At 42.4% G+C, this 17,022-nt stretch overlaps 1 protein-coding gene across 4 annotated transcripts in view; it reads left to right on the forward strand.

Annotated features, from left to right (window-relative positions):
• The window catches only part of LOC126473336 (complexin), a 710,430-nt gene that overhangs the window by 674,730 nt on the left and 18,678 nt on the right, over positions 1 to 17,022 (forward strand). For 3 of the 4 annotated variants that reach the window (XM_050100329.1, XM_050100328.1, XM_050100326.1), the window contains exon 3: positions 11,928 to 12,066. In XM_050100329.1, the coding sequence (XP_049956286.1) occupies positions 11,928 to 12,066 (139 nt within the window). The remainder of the gene's footprint in view (positions 1 to 11,927; positions 12,067 to 17,022) is intronic. The other variant, XM_050100327.1, reaches the window with a different exon arrangement.

Raw genomic sequence — 17,022 nt, forward strand, 5'->3', positions numbered from 1 at the left:
TCTTCAGCTCAGCAATGGTTTTTAGGTTATTGCTGTACACCTTGTCTTTAATATAGCCCCACAAAAAGAAGTCGCATGTTTTCAGATGCGGAGAAAGTGCTCCTCGAGCACATCAAGCACTCTTCTGCTTTCATCGGGTTGAATTCCGCCTTGCATGAACCACATCTTTTCGGAATCAGGGTCACTCTGGATAATGGGGAGGAAATCATCTTCCAGAACCATCAGGTACCGTTCGGTAGTCACCGTGCCATCAAGGAATATCGCACCGAGTATTTCGTGACGGGACATTGCACACCACGCAGTCACCTGTTGAGGTTCAAATGGCTCTGAGCACTATGGGACTCAACTGCTGAGGTCATCAGTCCCCTAGAACTTAGAACTAGTTAAACCTAACTAACCTAAGGACATCACAAACATCCATGCCCGAGGCAGGATTCGAACCTGCGACCGTAGCGGTCTTGCGGTTCCAGACTGCAGCGCGTTTAACCGCACGGCCACTTCGGCCGGCGCCACCTGTTGAGGGTGAAGAGACTTATCGATCGCGAAATGCGGATTCCATGTCCCCCAAATGCGCCAATTTTGCTTATTGACGAACCCATCCAACAGAAAGTGGGCGGATTCGTTTCGGGGACCAGGCGCTCTGCCGCGCGGGATTAGCCGAGCGGTCTATGGCGCTGCAGTCATGGACTGTGCGGCTGGTCCCGGCGGAGGTTCGAGTCCTCTCTCGGTCATGGGTGTGTGTTTGTCCTTGGGATAATTTAGGTTAAGTAGTGTGTAAGCTTAGGGACTGATGACCTTAGCAGTTAAGTCCTATAAGATTTCACACACAGACAGTCAATTCCCATTTCGTTGATCGCACCCACTCTTGCACTTCTTCGTCCGACTGAAACCGACGTCCACGTATGTTTTTTTTTTCAGGTGGCCAAAGATATGATAATCACACGGTGATAGATCCGGGCCGGCCTAAGTGGCCGAGCGGTTCTAGACGCTTCAGTCTGGAACCGCACGATCACTACGGCCGCAGGTTCGAATCCTGCCTCGGGCATGGATGTGTGTGCTGTCCTTAGGTTAGTTAGGTTTAAGTAGTTCTAAGTTCTAGGGGACTGATGGCCTGAGACGTTAAGTCTCATAGTGCTCAGAGCCATCTGCACCATTTTTTTGATAGATCCGGGCAGTGCGTAGGATTTTGTAGTGCTTCCCAACCAATTAGCTGAAGCCCAACCTTCATCGCCATGGCAGTGTGGGGGCGGACGTTATCGTGGAACAGAGTGATTCCGTCCGACAGCATTCTTAGCTCTGTTTCCGGATGCCAGTCCTGCCGACGCTGTCGTCAGGTTACCTAAGGCAGGGAAGTCCTGTACGCCACATGTATAGGAATCGTTAAACTTTTTTGTGTGTTTTAAGAACTGCGTTGTACATCATGCAGCTGTAATGTTATATATGATCAGAGATGATCGATTTCGGTCTAGGATCAGACCATCATTGGGTCAAAAAAACCATCTCATCTATACATTTCCATAACTGGAATAACATTTATCAGACAATGGACACAATATTACATATATACAATGTACATCTGGGAACTGTTATTCCAGTTACACAAATGCATAGCTGAGATGGTTTTTGGACCCGATGATGGTCTGATCCTAGATCGACATCAATCGTCTCTAACAAAATATGCCGTTACGGCTGTTTTATTTGATAGTGCAGTTCTCAACAATCATTAAAGCTGTACAACAGCACCTCCATAAACTATTTTCTTTTGTGTATTATCTTATTTTGTTTGTGTGTCGTCCTCTCCGAGGCGAAATTTGGGCACCAGCCCAGCATTTGTCTAAACAAACGTGGAAACCACCTAAAAACCACATTCATGCTGCGCAAATTCCATCCTGACCTTAGCTCAGCTCCGTGTACCACACGCTACGACACGAGCGCTTTACGCTATATGAGTATATCGAGTGTTGTGCTCGCCCGGTTGGCCGTGCGGTCTAACGCACGGCTTCCGGGGCGGGAAGGAGCGCCTGGTCCCCGGCACGAATCCACCCGGCGGATTTGTGTCGAGATCCGGTGAACCGGTCAGTCTGTGGCTGGTTTTTTAGGCGGTTTTCCATTTGCCTCGGCGAATGCGGGCTGGTTCCCCTTATTCCGCCTCAGTTACGCTATGTCGGTGATTGCTGCGCAAACAAGTTCTCCGCGTACGCGTACGCCACCATTACTCTACCACGCAAACATAGGGGCTACACTCGTCTGGTGTGAGACGTTCCCTGGGGGATCCACCGGGAGCCGAACCGCACAATAACCCTGGGTTCGGTGTGGGGCGGCGGAGGGGTGAAGTGGACTACGTTAGTCGTCGTGGGGTTGTGGACCACTGCGGCTGAGGCAGGGACGGAGCCTCTCTGTCGTTTCTAGGTCCCCGATTAACATACAATACAACACAATATCGAGTGTTCGTCGAACCTATTGGTAACAAATCAAGCAGCACGCATCTAAATAGCTTCGATGTCTTCCTAATCCTACCTGGTGGATATCTCAAACACTCGAACAGTACTCGAGAATGGGTCGCATAAGTGTTCTGTGCGCGGTCTCCTTTATAGATGACCTACACTTCCCTAGAATTCTCTCAAAACGACCATTCGCCTTCCCTACAACCGACGTTACGTGGTCGTTCCATCTCATGTCACTTTGCAACGTTACGGCCAAATACTTAATCGACGTGGTAGTTTCAAGCAGCACACCGTTAACACTGTATTCTATCATTACATTCACTATCTCATATATTTTCCAAATTTAGAGAAGGCTTCCGTTTATCACAAATGGTTCAAATGGCTCTGAGCACTATGGGACTTAACATCTGAGGTCATCAGTCCCCTAGAACTTAGAACTACTTAAACCTAACTAACCTAAGGACATCACTCACATCCATGCCCGAGGCAGGATTCGAACCTGCGACCGTAGCGGTCGCGCGGTTCCAGACTGTAGCGCCTAGAAACGCTCGGCCACATCGGCCGGCCCATTTATCACACCTTTCCCGTATATTGCAACATCATCAGCAAACAGTGCCAGATTGCTGCTTATCCTGTCAGCCGTGTTCTGTGATAAAAATGAATTACAACAATTAGCAGTTAAGTAAAGTCCTAAATTATTAAGCTCTACAGTAATATAGATTCATTTCCCAGAAAATAGATCAGAGACGAGATCTGGCTACAGATGTATAACGTAGAAGTCACAGGCACATGTGCTTAATGTAGGTGCAATGAAAATGCATTTATCAAAACTAGACATGATTGTCTTAATGGGATTTCTGCGATCGATCTTTAAATAAAAATATGGCATTTCAGTTTTGATCGCTATATTTTGTATTCAATAATTATTGAAATGCCATATTTTTATGAAAATGCATTTTGCGTAGCTACGTATTTAAACAACAGTAATCATTCATCAAGAAGCTATCGAAAATTATATTGCGGGTTTGCTTTCAGCTTATAGCCAAAAATCCGTGCAATGAAGATGATTCCTCGTATCTGCAATCACTGAATTCAGACTTCAACAGAAAACTTATTCAGACACGTAGATCAGAGAATAATTTAAGAACGACAGCTCCACATACTAAAGCAAGTCGAAAGTACATCGCTATCATTTATCTCACAGAACACATCATTAATACACCGTAGTGATGGGCTAAACTGCGATTTTCCGATATCAGTGATTTCTGTGAATGCTACTTTTCAGTATCTGTTATTCTTAACTGTGATTTGTCGCAGTTAAGAGTCGCAGTTAAGGAACCTAAGTCGCGTATCCCTCCGCCACTGCTACTTCCGCGATTTCTGCGACTTCTGCTACTTCTGCGATTTCTGCTACTTCTGCGATTTCTGTGACTTCTGCTACTTCTGCGATTTCTGTGACTCCTGCGATTTCTCCGACGTACCACCGTATGAAAAAGTTACATCTGTCCACACAGAAAATTGCATCTCAACAAACCTGTCATTGGTAAGTATGTTTTACGTTTATTCTTCCGTTGGCTTTAATTTTGTATTAAAGAAACAACTGTGAAAATATTAATAGTGTAATTAATATGTAAGTAGCCGCACAGTACTGTAATAGTTCGTGTTTAGAAAATGAATTCTAACATATTGTTATGTTCTCAGGTACCCGAACTACATTTCAGTCACTCAGTAAAGTGATAATTCAAAATATCATTGTCAACAGATCTGAAGAAATTGCCAGTCTTTAGACCGTTTTCGTCAGACGACAGGTTAGTTTCTAAGCGTTTTGATGGACTTAATTACTTCAGTGAGATCGTTCTCGCGAATGTGATATAGCAAATATTAGCAAATGTGATATAGCAAATATTAGCAATCTACTCTGTTAATAATATTGCTAGTAATTAGTGACAGCAAAAATTGTTTAATAATCCTTGTGTTTTTGCAGACGCAGTTCTGACTGATTACTAGTTGCTGTACATATCTATCCACATCAAGGCTGTTGAGAGAGACTCGTGAAGATTCAAGACAGCTCTTAGAGGATTTGCAGTTTAAAAGTGAAATAATTATGAAATAAGTGTGTGACTGATTAAAGTGTTTTATTGAAGTTGTTGTGCGATTTTAAAGGAATAGTAAATGTTAAATACATTGAGTGAATAATAAAAATCTCATTTTCCACATGTTAAGCCGTCCTATACCCGTAATTTTCCGCCACTTATTTAATGGTAAACACTTGTTGGAGAGTTACATGCCGCCCCCCCCCCCCCCCCCTTTCTCCACAATCTTGGTGTGACACTGACCTGTAACATATCCCGAAGTCTACAATATGCATTTTGAGGCTGTTGATATGAAAGTGGGAAGTACAGATCTTCCAGTTAAATCAGGAATAGCTTAAGTGCATTACTTGAAAGTGACACAGGAAAAGCTTACTTATGTAGGTGGTAGTAGTGTCGGCAAAAAGTTCTTGTGTGTGAAGTTACCATGTAGAACACCAGGTGTAAAACTTTTCTCCCGAGTCTTGAACTGTGTCGGAACAAAAGTGAGGCATTCATATGACTGTTTTCATTTCTCTACGCTTATACAGATGTCTGAGTTCTGCTGTGTTAACATTGCAAAGTTCTGTAGGCATGTGGAGTATTAACCAAAACTGTCTTATTGGAAGCAGAATCAAACACATTTGTTACGTTACTTGATATTTTCAGGAGAAAAAGGCAATGTTGCTTCTTATTAATATAATACATTCAGAGTCACAGCAGTATTTGACCAACCATAACTGATGCTGAATGTGCATGTCGTCATATAATATGAAGGGCTTATTTCAATAGTGGTACAAGTCCATTACCTACACTTTTCTGTCTATAATGCTTCTGAAATTAATGATCCAAACAAACATAAATAAAGGTTCATCTCTAGCAAGAAGCCATATGCTTGAATATTTCTGGTATCTCAACTGCAGATTTTTCAGCACTCATTTAACTTTACGACTCTGTATCTCAAAATGAACAAAAATGGACTTGTACCACTATTGAAATAAACCCTTCATATGCACACACAGCACATCGATCTCGTGAGGCACAAGGCTCTCATAACGAAGTACATACGTCGGTCAACAGATGACACTAGGAAAAGTATGTTAACTGCGCTTTTTAGTTGCTACTTGCGACTCTTAGTTGCGATTTGTCACAGAAATCGCAGTTTGACTCGGTAGCGAATAGCGTAGTATGAACTTTGCTCAACAGATGGCAGTGCTAACTGCGCTTTTTAGTTGCTACTTGCGACTCTTAGTTGCGACTTGTCACGGAAATCGCAGTTAGACTCCATAGCGTACCGCAGAGATGGGCGTAGTACGAACTTTGACCCACAGATGGCACTGTTAACCGCGCTTTCTAGTTGCTACTTGCGACTCTTAGTTGCGACTTGTCACGGAAATCGCAGTTAGACTCCATAACGTACCGCAGAGATGGACGTAGTACGAAGTTTGACCCACAGATGGCACTGTTTACCGCGCTTTCTAGTTGCTACTTGCGACTCTTAGTTGCGACTTGTCACGGAAATCGCAGAAAGCAGTGCTAAATTCAACCAATAGATGGCTCACGTCTTTCAATGTGAAATACTACTTGCGACTGCTAACTGTGACTGAAATCGCAGTTAGATTCTGTAAAGTTGCTACTGTGATATCTGTGACTTCTCAGTCACTGTGATTTCTAACAGATACGCGATTTCCTGCCCACCATAATACACCGTAACATTGTGTATTGTGCTGGAAAACATGTCTTCCAGAACAGCATCCAGCGACTTCCTTTCAGGACCTGTAATCGTAATACACGTAAAGAACAGAATTCATATTGATAATGATCTGCAATGTTAGCATATGATTAACTCATGTAACTGTTCGTGTTACATATAAATATAGATGTACCGAGGCCTGCAGCAACAAGTGTGAGCAAGTTGCGGCAAGACAACATAAAACTACGTTACATAAGATAATAAATGAAATTACTGTAACGGAACAAAGCAATTCAGTCATATATATATATATATATATCTATATATAATCACTGAATTGCTTTGTTCCATAGTTCTCAAAACAGTGCAGACATTAACAAACTCCAATGAGTTCTCAGCGTAGTTAATGCAAATAAGTTTCTCGAACAGAGTAAGGCAACCACATTATTTTCATTACACGGCTTCTAGTAAGACAGTAAATTATTAATAATGAAGGAGAAGATGATAAGTTTGAATCTACCATACGACGGATTGAAAAGATATAATTTGACCCTATATCAGCTTCCATTTCACGAAAGTGAGCGAGCTATGAAACTTCACCGCGTGGTGTACTCTCAAGATAATTGTGCAGATATTTGGAATCCACGATTGAAATAACTTATAAATAGCCTGTTAGATACCACGTCAAGTAGCTGAAAAGATCTCATCCATTACCTTCATCATTGCAATAATTCTGAACAAGCTCGCATCGACACCAGACAAAGTAAGAAGCAGTACAGACCAGACAACCTTGAATTCAACACCAGACAACACCAGAAACAGACACTACACACAGAATCCAGACACAGAACAGTAGAAACTCATTCTAAACCATTTAGTTTCGTGTTTCGAAATTTGCGAATTTTTCCCATTGACTGATAGCCCAGTGGCACTTCAGAGATACAAAAATGCTTGGGTGGAGATACAATGATGTCGCTCAAAGAACTTGTTTCGACTAATCGAATCTGATCACATCACGAACATGCAATGCATTCCAAAGATAAACTCGAGATTTAAAAAAATCAAAAATATTTCGGGCAGAAAATGAATGTGCAAACGAAGAGGCAACCTTCAAGATCGTTCACTCATAGAGCAAAAGGCTGGCCCTGCCACGCTTCCCTCGGGCACTACTGGCGATACTTTTGTCTAGGATGAACATTCACCAGGACAACGTGTTGGGTCCTATTACTTAAAAGTTCGTCAAGCCACCCACATATGTATATGAGAATATATTCCTTATGCTCGGACTTTGTTTAAAGGTCTGTCGTGCCTCAATGTCTCCAACGCTTTCCGGAAATTTGCCTGTTGTCTGTCATCCATGGTTCGCAGGAAATTGTGTGAAGCCGGCCGGTGTGGCCGTGCCGTTCTAAGCGCGTCAGTTTGGAACCGCGTGACCGCTCCGGTCGCAGGTTCGAATCCTGCCTCGGGCATGGATGTGTGTGATGTCCTTAGGTTAGTTAGGTTTAAGTAGTTCTAAGTTCTAGGGGACTGATGACCTCAGAAGTTAAGTCCCATAGTGCTCAGAGCCATTTCAACCATTTTTTTTTTTTTTTGAAATTGTGTGAAAAAACGATAAGCTGTCTTTCGCACGGGGACGCTTCAAAAATCCCTGTTGATTTTGAATAGAAGCTTTTCTCTCAGAATCTACGTTAAGTATATTAGTCTAATTTTACAGGTTCGTCTTTTTCCCTTCTTATTTTCGGAAGTCACATGCCCGTTTTTCCGGACGCTTCTGATTCATCGCTGTGCGAGGGATTCGTGCAAATGCAAGCCAAGTATGGGGTCAATGGGGAAGAGTACTCTCTGTAAAACCGAAATGATTTTCCATCTCGACCTGACAAATTATTCGTTTTCAACACTTTAAGCTGCTTTTCAGAGTCAGGGATGCCTATTTCTATGCCCTCAATAATCAACACGACAGAACTCTGAATTCAAAATTATTTGGCCCTTTGTTAGAACATGTTGGTTTCATTACTCCTCGCTAGTTGCCCTCGAGAACGTAAAATATTTTCCAATTAGAATGATGCCTGTTGCGATACTTTTCTCTCCACTGTCATAAAGCTTTCTGGACACAATATCCTGCTCTATTACACACTGTAAAATAAATATACATCTACAAGGCCCTATGATATGTAACGTCCGGTCTGCAACAGTCAGTGTTGAATTATAAACAGAGGTAAACTCCACTGTAGGCACGTTACAGATTGGCCTATTTTGTTATAAAGGTACCGCCATCTACGTCATTGTAGCAGACAGTTGTCTGTTATGAAATATATGGCATTTAGTAATACCTCGGACCGCCTTTTGGTTCTGTATCTCAAATTCCTTACTCTAGGATCCTTGCCGATTGAATTATTTTGACCCCAATGATCTGGAACACTGCGTGTAGGATCCTCTGTTGACATAGTAATTTTTACCTTAATGATTTAGAAATTACGTGTAAACAAGCTTCTGTCGTTGTGGTATTCAGTTCGAAAACTAGTCGAAGCTAGTATTTGAACTTGCGTACTGTAGTCAAGTTTAGGTTTCCCTGTAAAACTCTTCTCTGCCCCCGCTACTCTCTCCTCTCTCTCTCTCTCTCTCTCACACACACACACACACACACACACACACACACACACACACACACACACACACACGGGGGCGCCCCCCCCCCCCCCCCACACACACACATACACACACATTCAAACACTCACATTCATACGGTTCCCTTCCCACCATCACCCAAACTGTACCAGTATCTCTTCATTAGTTATCTGATCCCCCCATCAAACCCCCATCATCCTTCTGTAGCGTCACATGTCAGAAGCTTCTATCCTCTTTTGTCAGGACTGTTTATCTTCCATGTTTCACTTGCATAGATGGCTACTCTCCAGAGAACTGACTTCATGAAATACATCCTAACACTTAAATTTATATTAGATGTTAGCAAATTTCTCTTCGAAACAGTTTCCTTGCTATTGCCTGTCTGCATTTTATACCTTAACTTCTTCTATCGTCAGTTATTTTGCTATCCAAATAGCAAAACTTACCTGCTACTTTTAGTGTCTTATTTCGTTATCTAATTCCCTCAGAATCACCTGATTTAATTTGTCTACACTCCGTTATCCTTATTTTACATTTGTTGATATTCATTTTATAATCTCTTGTGAAGACACTATACAGTTCGTTCAGCTGATCTTCCAAGACTTTTGCCGTCTCTGTCAGAACTGCAGTTTCATTAACAATCCTAATGTTATTAATTTTGCTCTCTGAATTTGAATTCCCTTTCCAAATTTCTCATTTATGCCTTTAATGCATGCTGAGTTAGTCAGTTGCTTAGATTCATGTTAAACGGATCACTTTGTACGATAAACCGTAATGATTTGGAACAAGTCATTTGACATTCACATAGCAAATCAATTCGTGAACTTGGCTACACGCTGAACGTCTAGAGGGTTTTCTCTAATGTACAGATGTGATTAAGTGATTTTATCCATCACGTTGTATACATTACAATAGAAATTTTCCACGGAATAAAAGAAGTCGTCGACAAGAAATCTGTTCAGTTTCTTTTCAAATTTTACTCTGCTGTCAGACATTTTATTTCACCAAGTAAACGATCAAAAATTTTTGTTGTAGCATTGTGCACCCCTTTTTGTGCTAAACACAGCCTTAGCGTGGAATGTCACTTTTTCTTTCGGTTTTATATATATATATAGTCGTATTTATTCCCTCATGAAGTTTGTTGTCTACTTAGAGAGTAAAAGAAACAATGATATATATATATATATATATTTTGGAGTTTCACTACTGAATGTGCAGTAAAAGAAACAATGATATATATATATATATATATATATATATAATCATTGTTTCTTTTGCTCTCTAAGTAGACAACAAACTTCATGAGGGAATAAATACGACTATACCGTGAAACAGTAGTCAGAATGTCCCACTCCTTAAAGAGATGTCCACAAGATGATCGTGGGTAAGCACCACATATTAGTCTTTCAGCACATTTATGAAGGATAAACACTTTCTTTCTTGAAGAGGAGTTACCCCAGAACATTCGATATGACATTTTTGAATGGAAATACGCAAAATATGTCAACTTAATGATTTGTCACTCTCCAGGATTGTCAGGGATTCTAAGTGGAAATGTGGTTCAATTAAGCTCTTTTTGGAGTTCCTAAACGTGCTTTTTTTCAGTTTAAATTCTAGTCGATATGGACACTTAAGAATTTAAAGTTATTATTTCCCGCGATGTATTACTCTTATCACTGATTTAGTACTCCTAGATGTGCAGAACTGAATATATTGTGTCTTATTTAATACTGGGGGGTGAGACCTTTCGCAGAAAACCATTCAATGATACTTTTAAGAACATTGTTTAACATTTTTTGTGTATCTGTATTTATGCTTGGATTGATTACAATACTAGTGTCATCTACAAAATGAACTAAATCTGCTTATTTCACTACTGAATGTGCAGAACGAAGGACGTTGGGGATAGGTTGCAACCAGTCCCATTTCCTTCTCAACCACTGTTTCCCTTTCATGTCCTTCTAATACCATAACTAAACTACTAGACATTAAAACTGCTAAGCCACGAAGGAAGAAGTTGCTGTGATATGCAAATGATTAGCTTTTCAGAGCATTCACACAAGGTTGGCGCCGGTGGCGACACCTACAACTTGCTGACATGAATAAGTTTCCAACCGATTTCTCATACACAAACAGCAGTTGACCGGCATTGCCTGGTAAAACGTTGTTGTGATTCCTCGTGTAAGGAGGAGAAATGCGTACCATCACGTTTCCGACTTTGATAAAGGTCGGAGTGTAGCCTACCGCGATTGCGGTTTATCGTATCGCGATATTGCTGCTCGCGTTAGTCGAGATCCAATGACTGTTAGCAGAATATGGAATCGGTGGGTTCAGGAGGGTAATACGGAACGACGTGCTGGATCCCAACGGCCTCGTATCACCAGCAGTCGAGATGACAGGCATTGTATCCGTATGGCTGTGCGGATCGTGCAGCCACGTCTCGATCCCTGAGTCAACAGATGGGAACGTTTGCAAGACAACAACCATCTGTACGAACAGTTCGACGTCGTTTGCAGCAGCATGGACTATCAGCTCGGAGACCATGGGTGCGTTTACCCTTGACGCTGCATCACAGACAGGAGCGCCAGCGGTGCAGGTGCTGTACGGGCACTTCTGCCCTGGCCAGCACATTCTCCAGATCTCTCACCAATAGAAATCGTCTGGTCAATGGTGGCCTAGCAACTGGCTCACCACAATACGCCAGTCACTACTCTTGATGAACTGTGGTATCGTGTTGAGGCTGCATGGGCAGCCGTACCTGTACACGCCATCCAAGCTCTATATGACTCAATGCCCATGCGTATCAAGGCCGTTATTACGGCCAGACGTGGCTGTTCTGGGTACTCGTTTCTCATGATCTGTGCACCCAAATTGCGTGAAAGTGTAATCACATGTCAGTTCTAGTATAATATATTTGTCCAATGAATACCGGTTTATCATCTGCATTTCTTTTTGGCGTAGCAATTTTAATGGCCAGTAGTGTACTTTACACCTGCACCTTCAAAATTTCAAAGAGTGTGAATAATGTGTGACTGTTCTGCCCTGCTGTCTTGCTTAGTACAGTCTTTGAATGCATGATGTTGTTTGATGTTACAGTACAACATAAAGAAGAAGGAAGAGGTGCAAGAGATACCTCAGGAAGAGCCGAATCCGCTAATGCGGAAGAAGAAGACGCCCGAAGAGTTAGCCCGTGAGGCGGAGGCTGAGGAAGAGGACGACTTCACGAGTAAGACAGGTTCAGACGCGAGCACCCCCCCGCCTCGCCACGCTACGCTAAGTCACGCTACGCTATGCTATGCTACGCTAAGCTAAGCTATTGCGCTGACGCTTCAGTTCGCTGCTAGCTGCCAGTTGCAACGCAACGCAAGCCGCTGGCGCCGACCTCACCGCACGACACAGCACGGGCAACGCCAGCAGAGGACTCCGTGTTCTGCCCGCTCGCTTCCCTCAGCTTCCAGGTCTGCTGGGCTGCGACTGGCTGTCACGAGCAACTAATAGAGCCACACACGTCCAACCGCTGAACTGCTTCGCAGACAATTTCTCGCACGTCGCACCGCAGCACACTGACACATGTACATACATCCCAACAGCTTCTCCATTTTAGTTTCCCTATAGTTAAAACACTTACGCACTGTCCACAGCAGATGAATGCAGCTGTGTTGTACATGAATACCAACACTAAATATAGAGCTATTATAAACACTATTATTGCACTTTGTAACACTGCATTTCACAGTAGACGTAGGTGGAATGGGAACACTGGTTACTACAGAGTTAGGGACAAACAGAACAAGCTGTAAGTGATGAAGTACGCTACATGATCAAAAGTATGCGGACACCTATTAGTGGACGTTAATATGAAGTGTGTGCGCCCTCTGCCATTAACACTGCTTGAACTCTGCTGGAGACACTTTACCAGCTACCTGAACGTCTGTGAAGGAGTGACAGTGCATTTCTCCTCAAAAGCTGATACCTGACAATGTAGTCATGTTGGACGCTGGAGACTGGTGCTAAGTACACTTCTAACTCATCTCAATGTGGTTCCATTGGGTTCAGTGTGCACTGTCATGTTAAGGGGGGTAGGACGTCAAACGGCCGACTTGGAGTAGGAGAGTCACCACAGGACATTTTAATTTCTACTGTCTATACTTTTACAAATAAATTCACAAAACTTTGTCACCATGACCAGGAAGGATTGATGACTCACACTCATCGCAGTGGAAGTTCAAAAACGTAGCAAAATACGTTTTTCTATATGTGAAATTTCATCATTTTTTCTCTTATTACTGGCTGCATTTGTTGCTGTAGGTACTTTTCTTCCTAAATAAGAGAGATTCTTCGATGAATTTGTCATAGCATACAAACCGTAGTTACAGGTGTATGAAACTCTAAAATTTTCCAAATCTATTAAAAAACTGTGGAAAAAATTGAGATAATGAACTATAAAACTTGAGTTTTTTCTAAACATGAAGTTTAAAATGTAACAGTTCATACATTTTTTCATAAATTAAATAACTTCTAGCGATTCATACACCTCTAACCATGGTTTATATGCTGTACAAAAGTCATCGAAGAATCTCTCTTACTTAGGAAGAAAAGTGTACCTATAGCAACAAATGCAGCCAGTAGTAAGTGAAAAAATGATGACATTTCACATTTTAAAAAATGTGTTTTGTTACGTTTTTGAGCTTCCACTGCTATGAGTATAAATTCTGAATCCTTCCTGGTCATGCTGTTAAAGTTTTATGAATTTGTTTGTAAAATTATAGACAGTGGAAATTAAAATGTCCTGTGGTGCCTTTCCTGCTCCAAGTCGGCCTGTTTGACGTCCTACCCCCTCTTAATACAAACAATCATCGTCTTCGATCTGTTCTTTTGCTGTACGCAGTACACAATCTTGTGAGATGTGCTCATATCTTTCCACAGTTGGCGTTTTCTTAAGAGAAATAACAGAGTCACTTTTTAACGACGAAAACCACCTTTCCGTAACACCACCTCCCCCATATTTCACTGTTGGCATTACACATGGCAGTTATTCCTTCCGTTGATTTCATGCGATTTTTACAACTATCCTGTGCAATAAATGATATTCTGTGTCCGCCAGTGCATGAGGTCTGCCAGGTCTTGGTGTAAGTGTGGTTGTTGCTTCGCTTTTTCAACCCGCAACCACAACCCCAGCAGTCTACTTCGACAGATTTAGGAGGGCTGAAATGTCTCTTACGGATTTCTTACTCGGGCGACATTAAATAACCATATTAAATAAAAGCAATGTCTCGGGTGGGCATTTTCATGTTGATCCAAAAAAAATCATCGTCTCCAATCATACTGTTTACTGCAGGTTGCACACAACGTTGTCAGATGTGCCCATATCTTCAGTATTTGGCGTTTTCTTAAGAGTAGTAACGGGACGACACCCTAATCACGAAAATCACCTACCCGTAACACCACCTCCTGCAAACTTCACTGTTGGCATTACACCTAATGGCACAAAATCGCTAGTGAGTCCTCCTGGTGATTTCATGCGTTTCCACAACCACGCTGTACAGCGCTCTACAGTCCGTTTACGTCAGTGCAGCCGTCTGCCTGGTCTTGCTTAGTCGTGGCTGTTACTTGGCACTTTCAACTGTTCAAAAAATGTTCAAATGTGTGTGAAATCTTATGAGACTTAACTGCTAAGGTCATCAGTCCCTAAGCTTACACACTACTTAACCTAAATTATCCTAAGGACAAACACACACGCCCATGCCCGAGGGAGGACGAACCTCCGCCGGGACCAGCCACACAGTCCATGACTGCAGCGCCTGAGACCGCTCGGCTGATCTCGCACGGCCATTTTCAACTCACAGCCACATCTCCAAGAGTCGACTTTGACTGCTTTAGGACTGAAATGCCCCTGATGGACTTGTTACTCGGGCGACATTAAGTAACTAGTCAATTTTTGAAGTCACTGACCTCTTCTGGCGGAACCATTCCTCTGTTACTCCTAACAACGCAGTATTCACAACGTCGTTTCACTCTGGCGAGTCCTCCTCTGACGATATCTATTCATAAATTTCGCATCGCATAGGAATGTCCGTTTACTTTTGATCAGCTGGTGTAATGGAAAGGAAAGTATGAAAAAGAGAAAGTGATAAAGTACTAAACAAAAAAAAAACATAAAAACCGTTGAAACAATCCAGAAATACTGAAATAATTCAAAATTTTTGGGTTACTCTAACCTAAGTTTTCTTGCCCAAACACGTGTGTCATCATCAATGTGTTATTATTTTAGAATAAAATGTTCAAATGTGTGTGAAATCTTATGGGAATTAACTGCTAAGGTTATCAGTCCCTAAGCTTACACACTAAATTATCCTGAGGACAAACACACACACCCATGCCCGAGGGAGGACTCGAACCTTCGCCGGGGCCAGCCGCACAGTCCATGACTGCAGCGCCTGAGACAGCTCGGCTAATCCCGCACGGCTATTATTTTAGAAAATACAACGTGTTTTATAAAAACAGTTGCGAATGAAAATTAGGCCTTATTACTTTATTATCTTCGTTACCAGTCGGTTAAACTTCATTAACTGCCCTGTGCGTGGTGGATCAATGATTCAATTATTTTCTTTGAACTCGCATCCACAGCTACTATGAGTGACTAAATGACGCCTGTAAATATTAAATTTTATTTTATTTTGCACTATTGCAACTTTCTGTCTTGAACGGTTTCCAGTTAACCTCCGGAGGAGGGAAGGAGGGGGGGGGGGGGGGGAGAAACTGAACCACTGAACCGCACGACCACTCTGGCTCCAGTGTGGGGCGGCGGTGGATTGGGTGGACTGCTGTGGTCTGCTGTGGGGTTGTGAATCCGTGGGAGGGAACCACATGCGTTAAACCAAATAAAAGTGTTAGTAATTTGTATGTTGTCAACGGAAAAGGAAATTATACAGTTGCCTAGTACATGTCTGGTTCTTTTGGCCTGAGTGAGAGATTAAATCACAATCTAATATTCTACACGGGATCCTAAATACAGGTGCATTAACACATTACAAATGTTTGTCAACAATCTGAGCAAGTTTCCAACCGACACAAATGAAAAACGATAGCTCCTACACCGTTATGCCACAGAAGGTAGCAACCAATGTCGAGCGCCTCGCCAGGGTCGAGTGGGGCACTTTAAAGGTATGACGGAGGAGACACTAGTTGTTCTGCGTTTCGTTGCGGTGCGTCCTTGCAGTCTTTGTAACAAGTCTGAAGATGATGTGACGGACCACTCAGCAGCTCTGCTAGAATGACGTCAACGAGCTTAAGATAATTTCTTGTGTATGCAGATGCTATTAATTGTTCGCTATCCACTCTTCAGTACCATCTGAGGCAGAAGTTTCTTCCGTTTTTGCGTCAAGTAATACATTATTATATGTAAGACTGAAGCCACTACTAGTCGTTCAAAATTTTTACCTCATACCAGTTCGTTGGTGATCGTATCTCGCCTCCACATTTCATTACATTTTACATAGGTTCTAAAATGTAACCTTAGGTGGTTCCTGTTAGTCTACAGGTGTCATATTTTTTCTTTATACAGCGAAGATGGATTGCTGACCGACTCATATGGCGCAGTGGTCAAACACTAGGGCTATATTCTGGAGGACGAAGGTTCAAATTCCCATGCAGACAACCATATTTAGATTTTCCGTGATTTCCCTAAATCTCTAAAGGTGAATGGTTCGATGGTTTCTAGCATGTACTCCATATAGGTCTATAATGACCTCATCGCCGACAGGACGTTAAACTCTAATCTTCTTTAATTTCTGAACATGAGCTGCTCACTAAAAGCAGTTACAAGATGATAAAGGATGCAGAGTACTTTGGTGGACTATGCCTGTCTTTTCGAGGGTAAGTGTCATGATACGCACTCACACTAAAAGCATGATGAAAAGGATGATGAATGTAGCGAATGGTTCAAATGGCTCTGAGCACTATGGGACTCAACTTCTGAGGTCATTAGTCCCCTAGAACTTAGAACTAGTTAAACCTAACTAACGTAAGGACATCACACACATCCATGTCCGAGGCAGGATTCGAACCTGCGACCGTAACGGTCTCGCGGTTCCAGACTGCAGCGCCTAGAACTGCACGGCCACTTCGGCCGGCAATGTAGCGAAGTTGGCAAGTGCCTTTAGGTTCAAAAAGTCACGAAATATGGAAGGCA

The sequence above is a fragment of the Schistocerca serialis genome, chromosome 4 (assembly GCF_023864345.2).
Source record: "Schistocerca serialis cubense isolate TAMUIC-IGC-003099 chromosome 4, iqSchSeri2.2, whole genome shotgun sequence".
Taxonomy (NCBI): domain Eukaryota; kingdom Metazoa; phylum Arthropoda; class Insecta; order Orthoptera; family Acrididae; genus Schistocerca; species Schistocerca serialis.